At 45.3% G+C, this 21,303-nt stretch overlaps 1 protein-coding gene across 1 annotated transcript; it reads left to right on the forward strand.

The window, feature by feature from the left end:
- Nucleotides 1-14,723: 14,723 nt before the first annotated feature.
- On the forward strand, nucleotides 14,724-20,903 carry LOC138075621 (zinc finger protein 300-like). Its single transcript, XM_068967511.1, has 5 exons — nucleotides 14,724-14,732; nucleotides 17,876-18,002; nucleotides 18,430-18,525; nucleotides 19,879-20,458; nucleotides 20,561-20,903. Exons 1-5 carry the CDS (start codon nucleotides 14,724-14,726, stop codon nucleotides 20,901-20,903), a joined length of 1,155 nt encoding a protein of 384 aa, XP_068823612.1.
- Nucleotides 20,904-21,303: the final 400 nt, after the last annotated feature.

Consider the following 21,303-nt stretch of genomic DNA (forward strand, 5'->3'; position numbering starts at 1 on the left):
TTTGTTTTGTTTTCATTTCTGTGTTAGAAAGGGGTTAGATCAGTGAGCCCTTTTGCCACTGGGCTTCAAAGGATCAAGATTCTGTGATTCTGTGTTGCTATGGGGATGAGAGTACATGACTCAAATGCACAGCATGTTCCGTTGCTAAGGTAATTATGAGCATCTTCACCCTCTCAATCAGGGCCTGCTTTGTCACAGATATTAGCCATGGGATAAAATAAGCCTAGGGCTTCAAGTGGCATGAGACAGAAGTGAAAAGCAAGAAAACCTGTGGAAGGTTTTAGAGGAAGTGGAAAATTCCACTTGCTGGTAGACTTGGCTGGCCTCATGGTGACAGCCGGCAACATAGATGGCATGGTTACTGCTGTGTTCAGAAAGCTAGCTCCTCAGTAGACGGGGGATTGCCATTCCACAGGTGCCTGGTGGTGTGAGGGTTAGATGGCCTGTTCAGAGACCACCAGCAAGTAGAGAGACCCAGAAAGCTTGAGTGCTCCACAAAATGTCAAGACTTGTGATGCAAAAAGGGGTGGAGATCGAGTCAAAGGGATCTGAGGGAAAGCCTCTGTACTGGTTGTTGTTCAGTTGCTAAGTCCTGTCTGATTCTTTGCAACCCCATGGACTGTAGCACACCAGGCTTCCCTGTCGTTCACCATGTCCTGGAGTTTGCTCAAACTCATGTTCATTGAGTCGGTGATGCCATCCAACCATCTCATCCTCTGTCGTCCCCTTCTCCTCCCGCCCTCAGTCTTTCCCAGCATCAGGGTCTTTTCCAATGAGTCAGCTTTTCGCATCAGGTGGCCAAAGAATTGGAGTTTTAGCTTCAGCATCAGTCCTTCCAACGAATATTCAGGACTGATCCCCTTTAGGATGGACTGGTTGCAGTCTAAGGGGCTCTCAGGAGTCTTCCTCAGCACCACAGTCTGAAAGCATCAATTCTTTGGCACTCAGCCTTTTTTATGGTCCAACTCATGTCTGTACATGATTACTGGAAATATTATAGCTTTGACTATATGAACATGATATAATGGGTTAAAAAAACCTGCTGTAAGGAATTCTCTGGTTGTCCAGTGGTTAGGAGTCTGTGCTTTCACTGCCTAGGGCATGAGTTCAACTCCTGGCAGGGGAACTAAGATCTCACAAGCCTTGAAGCACAGAAAAATAAAACCCAGAAAACTCTGCTATAAATTGGCATTTAATAATATAATAATTCATTGTTCAGTCACTAAATTGTGCCTGACTCTTTGCAACTCCATGGATTGTTGCATACCAGACTCCTCTGTCCATGGGATTTCCCAGGCAAAAATACTGGAGTGGGTTGCCATTTCCTACTCCAGGGGATCTTCCCGACCCAGGGAAGCCTGGTGGCTCAGATGATAAAGAATCTGAGTTAACTAGTTTCTCTGGTTAACTAGTTTCTCCTGAGGGCAGATCTTGTTAAGAAAACCAGAATGCTCTGGTGTATTTAAAATGGCCACGTCTCTCCCCTTCCCTTGTAGGAGGTATGAGGCGATTTTCCTCCTATCTTCACCTTGAGAAGCTGGTCAAGCTCTGGAGGTAAAACTCACAGAAGTGTGGGGACCTCCCTGGAGACTCTGAGTCTCACATTTGTCCCCACTAAGCCTCCAGCAATTTATCAATTACGGCTTGGGTTTTCTTACCCTGATTGGTCCACATGGAGATTTCTGCTCTGGTAAGTTGTGGTTCTCTATATTCACCTGTCTTTCCAATTTTGGGGGGCAGTTGTTTGCCCTGTGACCTCATTTTTCTGATGACTCTAAGACTGTTGATTTATCAGTTTGTTTTGCTTTTTACTAGTGTGGATAGAGTGGTGACTTCTAAGCTCCTTACTGCTGCCATGTGTTTTTAAGATAAACAGTTGACTTGTTGGGAACACAAGTGGGAACACAAGGCTTGGGGGAGAATTAGACCACCTCTGGAGATATTGAAGAAAACATTAATTTTAATGGAAGGCAGGGCAGGTTTTAAAAGAAGGAATACAAATTTTATCTAGGCACCTGAGACCCACATGAATGGGACTTTGCAGAGTTTTCTTTGAAATTAAGAATAAGAGATTTAGTTATTTCAATTTTTCTAAGAGGAGATTTTATTATGGGACATTGATTTCTCTGTTGAAGCTTAATGATGAGGTTTTATATTACTGAACTCTGGGACTTTTTTTTTTAATAGTGTTGGCATTGTATTATTTTAACTGTGCTGTCACTGGTTAATTGTTAAATAATGTCTCAAGACCAAAAAAATCAGAACATAAACAACAGAAGCAATATTGTAACAAATTCAATAAATTATTTATTTTAAAAAAGATTTACTTATTTTATTTTTTGGTCCCTTCCCCATCTATTTTAAACTACTTTCCATGGAATCTTGATGTGAGAAGGTGATAGCTTTAACAGGTTTATTCTTAAAAGAAAAAATAATAAATCTAATGTTATCTCTTTGGGGAAAAATAAGTGATAAATCTCTGGTTGTATTGATCAATACAAAAGAGATACTAATTCTTGGAAAACTCTCTAGAAATACATCTGGAAATTTTAAATAATTCAAAGTAATAGATACGGTAAATAACATAGTAAAAACTTGAATGTACTGAATTAAAAGAAGTTTGGAAGGAAAAATATATTACCAAAGTCAATTAAACAGGAAGGGAAAAACAAAAGACATAAAACCCTCAAACAATTATCCTGTAAAGGTTCTGCACTCAGAAGGCTTGCAAATGAGCCTTTTCAAACTTTTTTAAGGAGATGATTTCTATTGTTTATAATTCTCCCTAAAACAAACCAAAAGCTGTTAATAGAAAGCTGTGTAGCTGAATCTGCAAAGGACTCAAATCCCTGACATCCAAATCTAACACAAGAATTAGAAACAAAGGGAAAAGCAATTCCATGTTACAAAAGACTAAGATTACTTTTCTCTTTTTTTTCAAAAAGAGCATGAACTGAATCTAATGATATATTTTAAAAGTTCTATGCATTTTATTCAATAATAAAAACAGGCTGATATGAATCTTACTATTTGAACATATTAGTAAGTAGCTTAAATGATAATTAATAGGTTTTTCATAATCACATCATGACATTCCTTACCCCTAACATCCTCCTCCAGCACATAAATACTTACACACACACACACACACACACACACACACACAGAGTATATGCATCATAGAGAATATCTGTTTTAGACCAATATCATATTTGGTTTTTCAAACTCTGCAGGCAATTCTGACAGCAACACTGTAAAATAAGTCAAACAGGATACCCTAAAATTTTAAGATTTAGTAACTTTAGCAGTATAAATGTTAGATGTATATGAAAAGCCTCATTTTATTTTTATTTTTCATTTTATTAGTTTTATTTAACTCAGTATGTCCAAAACATTGTTCCTTCAGCATATAGTTATTATAAATAAGCTAATGAGATATTTTCTATTCATATTTTTCATACCAAGTCTTCAAAATTCATGGTATTTTACAATTAAAGCACATTTTAATTTAGACTTGGGCTTCCCAGGTGGCACTAGTGGTAAAGAATCTCCTGCTAATGCAGGACATGCAAGAGATGTGGGTTCAATACCTGGGTCAGGAGGATCCCCTGGAGGAGGAAATGGAAACCCACTCCAGTATTCTGAACTAGCCACCTTTCAAATACTCAGTATTCAAAGGTAGTTAGTGGCTACTAGTGCTGACTAGCACATAACTACACAATCACAAAGGAAAATTTTCTTCCAAAATGACCCTCCAGCTGAAACCTATTACACTTTTCAAGAGCTCTAGGAATCAGAAAGCTCTTCTTTCTGAAAAGCATCATTTTAAGTTTAAATTCTTCTTACTTTCACTTAGTGAATTTTGAATAATACATCTTAATGGCAAATAATGAGGGAAGCCCCACAATACAATAGCTAGTCAAAATATGCAGAATGTACAGAAAAGTATTTACCACTGACTGCATCTTTGAAAATAAATGAAGACCAACCAGATGAGAACAGGCCAGGCTGTTTATTCAGAGGTTATCAGAGGAAAGGAGTATAGACTTGGATTACTATGATGTTGAATGGTTTGGCTTGGAAATGAACCGAGATCATTCTGTTGTTTTTGAGATTTCTGTGGGCACAGGACTGGAAAAGATCAGTTTTCACTCCAATCCCAGAGAATGGCAATGCCAAAGAATTTCAAAATGCCATACAATTCTGCTCATTTCACATGCTAGCAAGGTAACGTTCAAAATCCTTCAAGCTAAGCTTAAACAGTATGTGAACTGAGAACTTCCAGATGTACAATCTGGGTTTAGAAAAAGCAGAGGAACCAAAGATTAAATTGCCAACATTTGTTGGATCATAGAGAAAGCAAGGGAATGCCAGGAAAACATCTACTTCTGCTTCATTGACTACACTAAAGCCATTGACTGTATGAATCACAACAAACTGTGGAAAATTCTTAAAGAGATGAGAATACGGGACCATCTTACCTGTCTCGTGAGAAATTCGTATGCAAGTCAAGAAGTAACAGAACCCGACATAGAACAATGGACTGGTTCAAAATTGGGAAAGAAGTACAACAGGCTGCATATTGTCAACCTGCATAGTATTTAACTTACATGCAGAGTACATCATGGAAAATTCTGGATTGGATGAATCATAGCTGGAATCAAGGTTGCCAGCAGAAATATCAACAACCTCAGATATGCAGATGATACCACTCTGATGGCAGAAAATGAAGGAGAACTAAAGATTCTCTTGATGATGGTTAAGGAGGGAGGGAAAAAGCTGGCTTGAAATTCAACATTCAAAAAACAAAGATCATGGCATCCAGTCCCATCACTTCATGGCAAATAGATAGGGAAACAGTGGAAACAGTGACAGACTTTATTTTCTTGGCCTCCAAAATCACTGCAGATGGTGACTGCAGCCATGAAATTAAAAGACACTTGCTCCTTGGAAGAAAAGCTATGACAAACCAGGACAGCATATTAAAAGGCAAAGACATCACTATGCTGACAAAGGTCTGTATAGTCAAATCTATGGTTTTTCTAGTAGTCATGTATGGATATGAGAGTTGGGCCATAAGGAAGGCTGAGAGCAGAACTGATGCTTTCAAACTGTGGTGCTGGAGAAGACTCTTGAGTGTCCCTTGGACTGGAAGAAGGTCAAACCAGTCAACCCTAAAGGAAATCAACCCTGAATATTCATTAGAAGGACAGATGCTGAAGGTGAAACTCCAACACTTTGGACACCTGATGTGAAGAGCCAACTCATTGGAAAAGACCCTGATATGGGAAAGATTTAAGGCAAAAGGATAAACGGGCAGCAGAGGATAAGATGGTTAGATAGCAACATCAACTCAATGGACATGAATTTGAGCAAACTCCAGGAGATAATGGAGGCCAGAGGAGCCTGGCATGCTACAGTCCATGAGGTCAGAAAGAGTCAGACACGCCTTAGGGACTGAACACCACCACCAGAAACAACAAAAGCGAGGAGAACTCAGTAATTGATGAAGTCCTGGTCATTTGGAGCTAACTTTTATAAAAGTTACTGCTTAGCTTCCTGGAGGTTGGCTAGAGGTAGTGGCCTGGCTTCCTAGGCTTTTTACTGCAGTTCAAGGAGTTGATTTCTTGGGTATATCATGGGGGTGGTAGATCAGGGTTCCATTGTTTATTTCTGGACACCACCCTTATGGCAGAAAGTGAAGAGAAACTAAAAAGTCTCTTGATGAAAGTGAAAGAGGAGAGTGAAAAAGTTGGCTTAAAGCTCAACATTCAGTAAAACGAACATCATGGCATCCGGTCCCATCACTTCATGGGAAATAGATGGAGAAACAGTGGAAACAGTGTCAGACTTTATTTTTTTGGGCTCCAAAATCACTGCAGATGGTGACTGCAGCCATGAAATTAAAAGACGCTTACTCCTTGGAAGAAAAGTTATGACCAACCTAGATAGCATATTGAAAAGTAGAGACATTACTTTGCCGACTAAGGTCCGTCTAGTCAAGACTGTGGTTTTTCCAGTAGTCATGTATGGATGTGAGAGTTGGCCTGTGAAGAAGGCTGAGTGCCCAAGAATTGATGCTTTTGAACTGTGGTGTTGGAGAAGACTCTTGAGAGTCCCTTGGACTGCAAGGAGATCCAACCAGTCCATTCTGAGGGAGATCAACCCTGGGATTTCTTTGGAAGGAATGATGCTAAAGCTGAAACTCCAGTACTTTGGCCACCTCGTGAAGAGTTGACTCATTGGAAAGGGCTTTGATGCTGGGAGGGATTCGGGGCAGGAGAAGGGGACGACCGAGGATGAGATGGCTGGATGGCATCACTGACTTGATGAACGCGAGTCTGAGTGAACTCCAGGAGTTGGTGATGGACAGGGAGGCTTGGCGTGCTGCGATTCATGGGGTCGCAAACAGTCGGAAACGATTGAGAGACTGAACGATTGAACTGAACTAAAGGGACATGTGGGGTCTTACTTCCTTCACCAGGGATATAACCTGCGCCCCCTGCATTGTCAGCAAGGCGTCTTAACCACTGGACCTGCCACGCGACATGCCTCCTCTCGCCACACGTACCTGCCCACGCCAGCCACCCCCGTGCGCGAAGCCCCTCACTCAGGCTGACCGGAAGGGCCTTGCCGCGGAGCCTGCCGGGAGTTGTAGTTCCATCCTGGTCCAGGGTTGTCTACGCAGTGCAGGGGTAGAGGGGCGAGGGTCGACTCAGATCTGCGCATTTTCGGACATGAGTGGTCTTGTGGTCTTCAGACTTGGGAGCACCTCTGACCTGGCCGGTTTTGAGGTCTCCGCGGCACCTCGGACTGATGTTTCCCTCGGCTCCTGGCTGTAGAAGGGACTCCCGTGACGGAATCCACGGTTGCAAAGCCAGGCGGGCACTGGGAGGGGGTGCTCCGTGCGGGGTCGCTCCATCCGATGTCTTCTTAGGAGGGTCAAGGTTTTTGTCTGGTCCGAGGTAGGGGCCGCAGGCTGGCTGGGTTTCACTGCTTCTCTGATCTCCAGCAGCTCAGCCTCGCCTGAGCCCACCATCCACAGGGAGCTACTTTAGGACACAGTAGTGATAGCATTGGCCCCAAAGAGCTGGGGACTAGCTCTCCCTGGCACGGTGGATTTTTCCTGACGGTGGATTTGTTTCCGATGTTTACCTTGGAGTTTCTCTGCCTACCCAGAGCCCTGAACTCCACTTGGGTGCCCAGACCTCCTGTGGGTGAGGAAAGTGTCTTCTGACACCGCTCCCCCGCCCAGCTCCTGCGGACCTTACATCCAGCCGAGGGTAGGCGCTGAGCTATGAGGGCAATTAAGGACGGCTATGAAATGACTGTTACTTCATAAGTCTACAGTGTCAGTCTTTTAGAGTGTCTGGCCCTGGGGGAACACCGGCTCCCATCCGCGGCCAAAGACTTATGGACCTGTCAGTCAGGTAAACAGATAAGGGCCCCTCTGGGTGTGAGTGCCTGGATATCTCTACTGGATGAACGGACCCACCCCCAACCCCCACCGGAGAGAGGGAGGGTCCTATTGGGGGAGGCGGGACTAAAGATCAGACTTCAGTAGGGTCTGCTAGGTGGAAAGATGCGAAAGGGTATTCCCAGATGAGGGAACGGCATACCAACGGTAAGAGGCTTAAGGGTACTGCTAGGTTGGGTGCTATGGAGGAGCCATGACAAAAATCTTGACTGGAATTTGATTGGATCCGATGTTTCTTTGATGGGTGTATTTTTGAGTATGGATCCATTTCATGTAAAGTTTAGTGGTTTGTTTGGTTTTCTGTTGCTTTGTCAATTTGAGTAATTTATGCATTTTCTGGAAAGTTGTCCAATTTAATTTGTTTATGGCGTTAATTTGTAGTACTTGCCTGGATTAAAAGAAAACTTCAGTATATCTGTAATTGTCTCCTTTTTCAAGTCCAAAAATTGTTTCTGTTTCGCCCACTCTTTTTTGATCAGTCCTGCCTGCAGTTAGTCTATTAGTTTAAAATACAAAACAATTATTTTATTAGTTGTAATAAATCCTTTCCAAGAGTTGAATTTAGTTTTTTGTTTAATTTTTCATTTGGGCACAATTTCAGAATTAAAGTCATAATAGAATAGTGCAAATAATTCCTAAATAGATTTCATCTAAATTCCCTAACATTTTGCCACATTCGTATAGGAGGTTCCAGAGGGATTTCAGAGCCAATTAAGGAAAAAGATGTAACCATGAATTGCAGGAGCACATGACATTATTTATGCATGCGTATGAGGAATAAGGGGGCCTCTTTCAGCATGAGACCACCTAGAGGCTAGGGCCCAGAGGCCGTTTCCCAGAGGAGAGGAGAATAAGGGAACCCCTGAGGTATATAAAGCCACTTAGGGTCTTTATATCTTTATAGCCACTCATGGCAAAGGAGTTTGTGTAACTCAGTGAAGGTATATGCCATGCCGTGCAGGGCCACCCAAGACGGAGGAGTTATAGTGGAGAGTGCTGACAAAACATGGTCCAGTGGAGAAGGAAATGGCAACCCACTCCAGTATTCTTGCCTGGAAACTCCCATGGACAGAGAAGCCTGGCAGGCTACAGTCCATGAGGTCGCAAAGAGCTGGACACAACTTAAGCAACTGAACAACCACCACCAGAAACGGTGCGGTTTCACAGGGCAGGTAAAGTGTGCAGCTTCTAAATGACTACAGATGTGCTGATATTTAGACTGTGTTTAAAACATTCACATGTGTTGCTATCTGAGTTTGGGGCTGCTGGTCTTTTGAGCTAGAGATCTCGGACAGCTGTGAAGAAATAAACACTCCAGGGGCCAATCTTCGGAGGACATCTTTGGCTAATTTATATGACAATTTGCTTTATCCTGCTTTTCCTCCCTCCTCTATATATTTGTGTGTCAATACTTTAATGTGCATTTCCCCAAAACAAGGGCATTCTGTCACATAAACACAGTATAATCAAGAAATCAGAATTGGTGTATGCCATTGTCTAGCCCATGGATCTTACATTTTACTAGCTGTCTCAGTAGTACCTTTTCTAACTAAAGAAACTCTAGGATCACACATTGCAACCCCCTCCCACTTTGGTCTCCTTTAATCTGGAGACTTTTAAAGCATTAACAGTTTTGAAGAATACAGGCCACTTATGATCGTTCCTTAATTTAAGTTTGTCTGATGTTTTGTCATGATTAGATTCAGGTAATACATTCGGGGCAGGATTTTTTTTAAAGATATGTGCTTAATTATTTCTTTTCTTCTAAAATTTCTTTTCATACTTGTTAATTTCTTTTTTAAAACATCTTTGGGTTTATTCTTCTTTTCTGTGCTAGCTTCCTGCATTTGTATGTCATTAATTTTCATTAATTTCACGCTTGTCTTAGGGCTGTAAATTTACTTTAAATATGTTTTTAAATATCCACCAATTTTGGTATGTAGTATTTTTGTTGTCATTGTTGTAAATATTTTTGCTTTCTTTTTATTTTCTAATTTTATTACTTTTTGGTTTAGAGAGTAGCATTTATGCAATATTCATTTTTTTAAAAGGTTTGTTGAGTGTTTTTTTTTTTTAGCTTGTCAATTTTATAACTATATCAGATGGCAGTTTTAAAAATGTATATTCTCTACCTATTGCGTTCACTCTCTGATCCAATGTCAAGCTTTCGTGCATCCACATTGTATGGTATTCCTTTTTGTACCCTAGATCTTCGTTTCTAAAAGTATATACTAAAGTCTTTTGCTGTCACGACTTGTCAGTTTCTTTTCGTTGTGTCCAGTGTTTTTTGCGCATTTAACCTGCATCACGTGCATTCGCTGGGGTGCACTGGACCCGGGATCGAGCTGGCTTTGGGTCATTGCTTTGTCTTCTGGTGGGTTGTTCTTTCTAGCTTTTTGTCTGTCTCCTAATTTTTTAAATGAATGCCAGACATTGTGTGTGGGAGACTTCTGCTGGGCTGTTTCTGTATTGGAGCTGGGAGGACAGGAGTTGTGAGTTGCGCAGAGCTGGCATTTCTTGTTGCTATGGTTATCGTGGGTCTCTGCTCTGGCTTAGAGCTGGCTGGTTACTTACTGGTTCCCCACTCCGCCCACTGCCAACCTCCCCCCCTTGACTGTCTCCTCCTGCTGGTGTTCCCTGTCTGCTCCTTGTGCTGGCTGACCAGGGAGGAGGGGCAGGGTACTCTTTCCCTCTCAGTTTTAGGAGGGCCCTGGGCCCTGGGGATGTGTCTCTCCCCTGGAGGTAGTGTAATAGGGAGTTACTGGTCCTGCTCACCCACTGGTCAGCACAGCAGTGGGCCGTGCCTCCAAGCAGCCAGCTGGCAATGACATCAGTGTTAGGGGGTGATTCAGCCAATGGTTGGTGGACTGATGGTCATCAGGTAGAGACTGAGGTAAGAGGTGGATTCTCGCCTTCTCCAGGGGGCCCTCCAGCTCACCCAAACTCAGACTTGCTGTTGAGCTGGGGGGCCCAGGGAATAGGCTCCAGGGCCCTCCCCAAGGCCACCCCCTAGCCAGGCCCAGGCCTTGAGGTAGCAGTGACCCTCTCCCCCATCCCCAGCTCTGACTGAATAGCGTGAGACAGTCTTCGAGACCTGGCCCCTGCCAACTGGGCGGCTGAGGGCTGGCTGGGTCCTGGGCGCCTGGCACCTTCAGCGATGACAGCTGGGCAGCATCTGAGGCCCTGGCCCTGAGGGGGCCACTCACTGAGCTCTGTCTTCTCCTTAGCTAGGACTGGGACTTTGGAGGGCAAGCGTTGTGCCTGGTGACCTGGCCTTTTCTTGTCAGGACAAAGAGTAACATTCGTTTGGTAGAGACTTAGAGGAACATCGTCACCTGACCTCAAGGACAAAGGATGTGACGCCGAGAAGTCTGCATCAACTAACCATGCTCCTTCCTCACCTTTCCTAGGAAAGGGCTTTGCTGAGAGCTTTGGAGGAATTTGGGGTTTTTAAGGCATAAGCCACCCATCTCCTTGAATGACTCTGAGATAAACCTTCCTCAGTTTCAAACTCTTGACATTTTGGGATTGTTTGCCTCATTGTGTGTTGAGGGCATGGACTTGTGTTTCAGTAACAGTAGGAGGTGCTAATAGTCTGAGCCTAGGACCTATGTCTGCCCCTCGCCCACGGGGATAGGGTTTTCTTTTCCTGCTGCTTCTTCCTCCTGCCACATATGGTAGGTATTACCCATGATCTGGGTGCAACAAAAGGGTTTTGCTAACCCTTCCTCCAGCAACATGGGACTTTTGTTCCTCAGGAGAGAAATTTCTGGAAGGATGGGGCTTCCTGCGTTCCCATTGCCCTCCTCTGGCCCAGGGGAGTCTCCGTGTGATCTCCAGCCACGTCCTGTGTTCTCCAGCCCCGCCCTGTGTTCCTCCTCTCTATCTGTATCACAGATCACCACCAATTCGGTGATTTAGAGTAGCTTACAGTTCTGAGGCCACGTGACCCAGTGGAACAGCGACGCACTCTGCTCGGGTTTCCAAAACAAAATCAAGATGCTGGACAGGCTGGCCTCTTCTCCGGGGCTTCCGGGGAGAGTCCGCTCCTGGTGTGCAGAATCAGGGGAAGTGGGTTTCTGGCAGTCTGGGCTGGGGGCCCCTGCCCCGCTGCCTGCTCTGGGCTGAGGTTGTCCCTCAGCATCTTCTCACACTCACACCCACCTCCAAAGCCAGAGACGATGGCCGGGCTCCTTCTGGGGTCCTCCCTCTTCATGTCTCTCCTCTCCTGCCCCCATCCATTGCCAACTCAGAGATGAAGTGTCCTGCCGATGTTTTCACATGAGTCTCACCACCTCATCTGTTTATTTCCAGGTTTTCTTAGTTTCTTTCCAAAGGCTTAGAATCAGACTGTAGCCAAGGCGGCTTGGTCCTGTCTGCATAGTCAAGCTTGTTTCTACCCCTAGAGAGTCTCAGAGGCCAGAGCCGAGCCTTCAGCTGATGGTAAGTTCTCAGCAGGAGAGCAGAGCTTTAGTGCTCAGAACAGGCCCCAGTCCTCAAATGCCAGGAGTCCCAAATTAGAATAACTCTCCTAAGAAAGGTGACCCAGGGAGCAGCCTTCTCCTTGGAAAGAGGGATCCCTTTCTTATCCCACTTGGTAGCTTAGGGCTGAAGTTGGAGGCTCATCATATGGGGCAGCCACCGCCCCCTGGAAAGGGCTCCTAAGAGCAGCCTGGGACCTTTTTGCAGCCAGAATTGGGTGATGTCATTGCCTTAGGGGATCACCTAGGATTCTGTCTGGGGGGAAGATTTCCAGGAGAGGGGGTCTCCTGCCTTAGCGTGTGAGAAGCATGAACTTGGAGGGAAGGGCCTCCCATGGTTCTGAGAGTGACACCGCCCCCTCCCCCCCACCGATTTCTCTGCACTCATCTGCGTTTACTTCATTCTCTGCTGTCCATCCAGCTAGATTTCTAGCTTGTCATCTGATGTCACCTCCATACCTGACTTCTCGTGACCCGTAACCTTCCCTCCTAGTTGAGTCAAGGCCCAGACTTTGCTTTCTTAAACGTATTTCGTTTTTCTTTCTCCTGTTAAAGACGAAAGAAAATGGGCATGAGAGGGGTGTTCAGAGCCATCCAGCTTACTAGAGGCCAAGCCAGCACTAGCACCCAGGGCTCCTGTCTGGAGGAGGCCTGGCGGCACCCTGGCTAAACCCTGCCCCTCCCCACTCTCCACCGCTTCAGACCTTCTCATGGATTTCAGCTCCTCTGGGTGCAGGACTCTGATAGGAAGTCATGGAGAGAGGACCCAGTAAGATGATACATGTAAATTTTTATGAAATACATAAGTTTTAAACAATGAGCATGTTTTACTGTTGAAAAACTTAGAAAATAAATCCTATGATGCAAAGGTAACCACGGTTAACATTCTGCCTGTTTTCTACAGAAGTTTTTTCTTGATGTGTTTACGAAAACCCGTTCTATGATAAAGAAGCAGAAAATGGGGTAGCAGGTCACAGGCCACAGAGCATAGAGGGTTTCTGACCTAGGCTTTTGACCCAGACTGTCCAGCCTGCCTTTCCCGGTGGGCTTCCTGGAGCCGCCATCACAAAGCACCGCAAGCCTAGTGGCTTACACAACAGACGCTGAATCTTGCCCAGCGCTGGAGGCCAGCGGGACCTGCCCCAGGCCTCTCTCCAAGCTCCGGGAGGCTTGCCAGCCATCTGTGGCATTCCTCGATTTCGGCTGCATCATCGGACCTCTGCCTTCCTCCTCTGTTACCCCTCTCTGAATCACATGCTATATGCCCTGCTTTTTTCCACTTGCTGGTATTGTTGGAAAATCATTCCACCTCAAATATTTACACTATTTTATGTTGATTCATAGCTTAGCATGCTTTAATTTGTATCATAATTTATCAACCATTCTCTTATTTTTCAGTTCAGTAGCCTCCATTTATTTATTTAAAAAAAAAACAAAACACCCTCAGAATTCTTTATGGAGTTTCCTGTCATTCTAGAGTTTTAGTATCTCTGCAGAATTCTTGGATCAAACTCCAGTGTGTCTCTGTCCTGAGTAGGAACATACGTAGGACCAGGAGAGAGATAGGTGTGGGGTCCAGTTGATGCTTCCAGCCACAGTAAATCTGCTCCTGAACCTTCGTGTTCCTGTTCCCTGGGAAAATGAGGAGAGGAGGAGGAGGGCTCAGGAGAAGCCATCAGATCTTGTCCCGTATTTGGTAAGTGGCAGAGCCTGACCAGGACCATTTCCTGTGCAGGAGTCAGCACAGTTAAGCCAGGACAGGTCTCAGTAATAAAAGCGACTGTTGACAAACTGCAGCCATGAGAGGAGAGCTGAACAAAATGTAGCAGGATCCACAGATAGAACCAAGCACCCCGGGTTAATAGACTTCCAGTTGCTTGGCTGAGTGACACGGAATGGACTCTGCCTTCTGGTACCCATTTCCATTTTTTCCCTGTGGATTTCCTCAACACCTGGTGATAGAAGCTTTGGGTTAGGAGATTAGTAGGCTACAGATATTTTTAAAATAATAACTTAAAAGACATGATGATATATGAAATGCCTGTTTGGCATAGAAAAGCTTAGAAAATTCATCTAAGTAAAAAGAAAAAAGTAAAAATGGTTATTACCCAACTATACAAAGCTAACTACTATCTGCATTTTGTCCTACATCATTTCAGAGATTATACTCTGTGTGTGGGGTTGTGGGGAGAGAGAGAGTTCAAGATGCTTTCAACCACCTTTCTCAGTTGCCAGTATAGCAGCATAAATAGCCTTCTATGATTCTATTTTTATTAGCTACATCATGTTTATTTCCCTTTGGCTGTGGTATATTCATTTAACTAGTCCTCTATACTTGGATATTTAGTTATGTCTGCTTTTTTGGAGTTTTACCAAATTGTAATAAATATCTTGGCCACTAAATCTTTGCCCAAACTCATGATTGTTTCTGCAGGATAAACTTCTATGAATTAAATTTCTGGGTGATGGCGGGGGAGGGTAGTAAACTGCATGGTGATGACTGAGACGCAGAGATGTATATTCTGTTAAGCAGAAAAATAATTTAAATTCAAACCTCAAGGTCAGGTCCCCATCACATTCCAAGGTGAGGGCTTTGCTCTGATAAACGGGGTTCTAGGGAGGAACCCCTGCCACCCTGTGCCTGGGGTGTTAGAGCAGTTGATTCTGAGGCTGCAGGGAAGGCTGGCCTCTCACGTCCTCTCCTCCCCCACCCCAATCTCTGCCTCCACAGGTGTCTGCCTTTCCCAGACCAGCAAGGAAGGACCATGTGCCAGGTGAGTGTGGCACTTCTTTACACTGTGCTTTTCATTTTCCCATGGATTTCAGGATGCTTAAACGAATTCATCCAGTAAAACACAATCCCTACAGAAATCAGGACCAGTGGAAACAGGGAGATAATGGCAGATCAAGGCCATGGGGAGGGCAGGGCAGGCACCCTACACAGGCTGTTGGAGTTATTAGCTGCCCTCTAAACTTGCATCTGACATGTCTGTCACTTTAAAAGATTCCATCCAATACATGACTTGTGTTGTCTGGGACAAACATATCACCCTCTCAGGGAACATAATGTTTTCCAGGGTATTTAGACATTTATGTGATGGGTCTTCACACGTCAGATATAATAGGCAGGGTCCTCAATAACAACAACATTCAAATAAACGCAACAGCAGATCTCCTGTGAGTTCCCCCCGCCCTCACAGAATCAAGTATGTACTATATCAATATAGAAATTCTGTGATTACAGTTGTTGCAGGGAGAGTCAGAATACTCAGGTCTACATAAACAGCCTTGTTAGAGTTCACACTGGCCTAGATAAAACACTCCATGATCCAGAGGAAAGAACGGATGAGTGGTATGTTCTTTGAACTGCTGTTTGTGATAATTCTGGACACAGATAGAGCCTGAACAGCTCCAAGCTTCAGTGTTCAGCAGGGGCGGGGGAGATGGTCTGAGCTGTCCTGCCTCCTCTCTCCGTGACTTTGACCTCAGCCACAGCCCTTAACCCCACTTGTGTCCTTTCTCAGTGGCCATCCATATCTTTCTTCAGACATCACGACATCATGTATTCTATTGCCGGTCACCGTCAAATGCCTCCAGTCCTAAAGGGCCTCCCTCTTTACCCCAGGCTCCGAGGATGCATGAACTTGAAGTACGCTGGTCAGAGTCCTGGAAGTTACAAAGCCTGAGACCCAGAGCTAGTTGAGGACAAAGGCGGGCTTGAGGCAGCACCCCAAGCTGTGGGAAGAGCAGGCATGCTACTGGGACTCGGAACGTTCTCCCCAGGGACCCAGACCTCACTAGGGGTCCCCCTTGTTCCCGTGACTCCTTTTCTCATACCAACTTATCCATATGACCATAAATAGGGCTTCCACAGCTCACATTTACAAATTCTGCCACAGAGCGGGACCAAGTCTCCTTCCTCAGTTGGAAAGATCTTTGGGAAAGGTTGGGATCGGTTCAGCTTAGTTCAAGGGCTGAGGGGCTGAGTCTGCAAAGGGGAGCTCCCAGGAGCACCACGGGCTTGGAATGGGGGTGGGAGGCGGGGGAGGGAGGAAGATGAGACCTGGTAGATAAACATCGCAGTGGTCCATGCCAGGAAGACAAGCATTCACAGGTTTCTAGTTCAGGGATCTCCCTGTTAGGGTTATGTGTGATAAAAACAACAATAAAGCTTGTAAATATATCCACTGAGCACTTACGTGCTGGTCTCCGTTTTTAGTATATTGTTGCATGAATAAACCTGTGAGATGGTATCATTAATCCCTTCCTCCATTCTACAGCTGAACAAACTGAGGCTAGAGATACTAAAATCCATTAGGTGATGGAGTTGGGATCTGAATGTAGAGAAGACATGGAGTTGGGATCTGACTGCAGAGAAGAGAGACAGACCTAGAACTGGGCACTTAATAACTAAACTAGTTTCATCCGCCAATAGTAAATCCCCAGCAGAGGAGTCCAGCAGTGGTGCGCTCTAGACATGCACTGTCCATAGTGGCTGGAGAAGGAGATGATAGCCCGCTCCATGGTTCTCGCCTGAAGAATCTCACAGACAGGGGAGCCTGGTGGGCTACAGTCCATGGGGTCCCGAGATGACTGAGTGTACTCGCACACACAGACATGCAGCATGGTAGCCAGTAACCACAGGTAGATACTGAGCATTCAAAGTGTGGTTAGTGTGACTGTGGATTTGAATTTTTACATTATATTTCGATTTTAAAACTTCAGAGTAAAATATTTTTTCAGGAAACACAACTTTGTTTTGATAGGACTACATTTCACCAAAGTGAAACTGAAAACTGTGTATAAATAAGATATACTTTAAGTGGAAAATACTACCAAGTTTTGAAGATGTGGTATTTAAAAAGGATGAAAACTGGAGCTTCCTTGGTGGTCCAGAGGTTAAGACTGTGCTTCCAATGGAGGGGGTACAGGTTCCATCCCTGGTCAGGAACCTAAGATCCCACATACCACGTAGTGCAGTCAACAAATTTTAAAAATTAAAAAAAGAATGAAAACTATACCTGTATACATGGACTCCTTTCTCTGCTTTCCTCTTGTTACCACCTTAACTTTGCCTGTATCTCATGTTGAAGATTATAACTGTGCCTGAATTTTATTCATTCTCTCTGTGATTCCCACCTCGTGATTCAGCAATCATCTAATTATCAGATTATCTTTTGTAGCTCCCCTTCTTAAGTACTGAGATGGAGACCCCCTTGCCTGCAGGAAAAAAACGTCATTTGCTCCATGATCTGATCCCTACACCCACCACCCCCCAAAACACCCCCTTATACACATACCTCTACACTATCATTCCCAATTTATTCCTACTTCCTACCGAATTTCCCCATGACTCCTTGGGCCATGCTTCTTGATAGGACTATCTTTCCAACATCAGAACATGCTTTATTTTTCATGATTCTGCTCATCTACAAACTCCAATGAGGCTTAACTTAACATCAGGATGTTGAATCTGGCTGATGTCTTTGTGTCCTGTACTTAAATGTCCTTACATCATAGCCTTCAGTGTATTGTTAACATATAGCAGTCTCTTACATTCATCTCATGCCACCAGGCAACAAGCACCCTTGAACAGGAGCACTGTGGCATTCAGCTTTCAACCGCAAGCATTACGCAGAACACCAGTAACATACCTGGTCCCCCACCGATGCTTGCTCTCTAAATGGAAGGATGGATGGATGGATGGATGAATAGAGATCCAGAAGGCAGACACTTTCTAATGATTTTTTTTTCTCTCCTACAAAATGCAGTATAAAGCTAGGGGCATGCTAAGCTTCCTATGTAACTGAACATGGGGAAACCTGCCCTCCGAAGGTGGTAAGATCTGTCTCCTCTACACCTCTGCGTAATACCTTGTGCCGAGCACTCCAGATTCATCAGGAATGTGCCGTTCCAGGGGTCCTTGTCATTCAGAGACGTGGCTGTGGGCTTCACCCGTAAGGAGTGGCAGGAGCTGGACCCGACACAGAGGACCCTGTACCGGGATGTGATGCTGGAGAACTACAGCCACCTGGTCTCCGTGGGTGAGGAAGGCTTCCAGTTCCCCCCACCCCTGCTATGTCTGAGCTCCTTCCTTTCCAGTTACATAAGACCCCTTAAGTACTCAAAATGTTTGTCCTGGGGTTTCAGTCATCAACTGTTAAGTCCTGTTCTAATCTCACCTGGATTATTGGTGAATTTTCCTCCCAAGTGAAACAGCTATTCTTTGGCCGAGAGGTAAATATTCATTGTGCGGCCTGAGCCTTCTGCTTCCTTGGGTGTCCCAGATGGCTCAGCATAAAACTCTTTTTAATAAAAATAATCTTTTGGCCATGCCACAAGGCATGTGGGATCTTAGTTCCATAACTAGGGATCAAACCCATCTCCCTGCATTGGCAGCATGGAGTCTTGACCACTGGACCGCTAGGGAAGTCCCTCAGGATAAATCTTGTAACTGTTTTTTGTGAACAGGGTGTCAAGTCACCAAACCAGCTGTGATCTCCAGGTTGGAGCAGGGGCAAGAGCCGTGGATGGAGGAGGAAGAGATTCTGAGATGGAGCTTTCCAGGTGAGAGAACCAGTGTGCAGGGGGACAGAAGACATGGGGTCCCAGAAGGTCACAAAGCAGCATCTCTGATTTTTTTTAAATTTCAGGCAACTGTGTTAAAAGCCTTGAATCTTTGCAAGCAACTGTGGACAGCTGGCCGAAGACCTTGAGATGCCCAAACGATTTCTGCTACCTGCGCGTCACGTCACTGCATGATCACTTGCCCTCCCATGGATTTTAGAGAAAGACATTCTTTTAAAATTTATCCTTTCTTTCTACTCTGCCACCCTCTTCTAAGACCTTGCCTTCTCAGTCTTTCTCTAGAATCTTTAGGCTTACACTTGTCCCCCTGGTTACGACACAGGCTTTCTCAAGCTCTCAGATATGTGTAGATTTGCCCTATTTTAAAATAACTTATTTTGTGCCACTCATTTTTTTTTTGGCCATGATGTGTAGCATGCAGGATCTTAGTCCCCAGATCAGGGATCAAACCCATGCCCCCTGCACTGGAAGCAGAGTCTTCATCACTGGACAGCCAGAGAATTCCGGTACCACTCATTTTTATTTTAGTTTTCTAAAATAGTTTTCTCTGCTTCACTGTGAAATGCCTCAAAAAATATATTTGCTATCTTTTATATGACTTTAAATTCATCTTTCAAGACCATGCATGTATTGATAACATGTCCCCATTTTGTCTGACAGGTTATAACTAAAGCTTTTCCTCCATCTCCGTGTACTCCCATGGCTTTGTTTTATTCACCCTTGTTTCTGCAGGATACACATAATGTATATCAACTAACCCTTCCTCCCTTCTAGGATAAGGATCCTTTATCAAGCATCCATTCAGGGTGGTTGTTTTTAATCAGGGGTGTGCACCAGAATCACTGGGGAAGCTTTAAAAATGTCCCTGGTCCCAACCCAGAAAATTCTGATGGGAAAGATCAGCCAAGGGAGTAGGAAGTGTGTGTAGTAGGAATAGGATTATCATAATTGAATCTGGGCACTCAGGTTTGAAACCACAAATTTAATCCTCCTTCCAAACACTACTTTAAAATTTTTTTTTACTTTTTATTTTTCCCCAAACGTTTCTGAAATAGTTTAGTCCTACCATGTGCTCCTGAAGGCTCAGTTGGTAAAGAAACCGCTTGCAATGCAAGAGACCCAGGTTCGATCCCTGGGTCGGGAAGATCCCCTGGAGAAGTGAATGGCAACCCACTCCAGTATTCTTGCCTGGAGAATCCCTTGGACAGAGGAGTCGGGTGAACTACGGTAGTCCATGGGGTGGCAGAGCTGGACACGACTGAGCGACTAACACTTTCATGGTGCTCCTGGGAAGATAAACACGTCTGTGACCTTATTGTTTTTTTTTCCTAGAAGTTTCCCAAGTTGATAGGCAACGGGAACACGGAGAGGAACCTCTGAACCAAGCAGAACTCCCAGACAAGAAACAACTGACCCCAGAAGGGCACCACGCACCTAACACGGTTGGAAAAAACACCTCTCAGGACACAGACGTCGTCCCTTCAGAAGAACAGGGCCCTCGGTGTGAGTCGTGCGGCACCCTCTTGCCAGGCAAGGCAGACGTCACTGTCACTCCCAGCGCGTACCTCGCGAGAAGGAGGTTCGAATACGATGCACAGGGAAACCTGTTTCTCTACTCGAAGCCAGACGCTCCCCGTGCTGGGGCGCGCCCACGCCAGTGTAACCGGTGCCGAGAAGCTGTAAGCCGTGCCCAAGCCCTTAATGCCGACCAAGGACCCCACAGTAAAGAGGAACCCCGCAAACGCACCACAGGCGGGAAGGGCCTCGCCCACAAGTCAAGACTCATTACCCGTCAGAAAGCCCACAGGGAAGAGGCACCCTCAGGCCGGAAGGACCAGGGGGGAGGCGGTCCGCCCCGGCAAACATCCGGGAAATCAGGCGGACCGGAAGCGCCGCCGAAACAGGAAATGCCGTAGAAAGCTCTTGGGGAAGCCGAACCTGTGCATCGCGCAGGCCGTTCTGACTGGAGAGAAACCTTACAAGTGTTCCGGCTGTGAGGAATCTTCTCCCACAGGTCGCGCCTCATCGAATACCACAGATGTCACATGGGAGAGAAGCCCTACGGTTGCCCAGAGTGTGGAAAGTACTTCTCCCGGAAGTCCTGCCTGGTCCTCCATCAGAGAGCTCACACCGAGGAGAAGCCCTACGCGTGCGGCCGGTGCGGCAAGGCCTTCTTCCGGAAGTCGCACCTCATCCTCCAACAGAGGACGCACACGGGAGAGAAACCCTGCCAGTGCGGCAAGGCCTTCTCGCAGAACTCTTGCCTCCTCATCCACGAGAGGACCCACATGGGCAGGAGGCCCTACGAGTGCTCCGCCGGCGGGAAGACCTTCACCCAGGAGGCGAACCTCCTCTGACACCACAGGATTCACACCCGGGAGAAGCTGTACCGACAGGGTGAGACAAGGCTTTCATCACGAATTCCCAGCACACTGAGGAAGGAAAACCCTGTGGACTTTGTGAACGTGGAAAACCCCTTTGCCAGGAAGTCCAGGGCCAACTGTGGGCAGAGCGTCATACCAAAGTGAAACCCTAATAATTTAGAGAGTCAGGAAAAGCTTATTCTTTTTAACTTTTTAATCTTTTTGCCATACCGCCGTGGCATGTATGATCTTAGTTGCCTGACCAGGGATCAAAATCGTGTGTCCTGCATTGGAAGTGCAGAATCTTAACCACTGGACCCAGCAGGAAGTCCCGAAAAGCTTATTCTCTTAAAACTAAGAAGGGTAGTGACTCTCTAGAAGGATTTATTTTTTA

This window comes from Capricornis sumatraensis, chromosome 3, assembly GCF_032405125.1.
Source record: "Capricornis sumatraensis isolate serow.1 chromosome 3, serow.2, whole genome shotgun sequence".
Classification (NCBI taxonomy): Eukaryota; Metazoa; Chordata; class Mammalia; order Artiodactyla; family Bovidae; genus Capricornis; species Capricornis sumatraensis.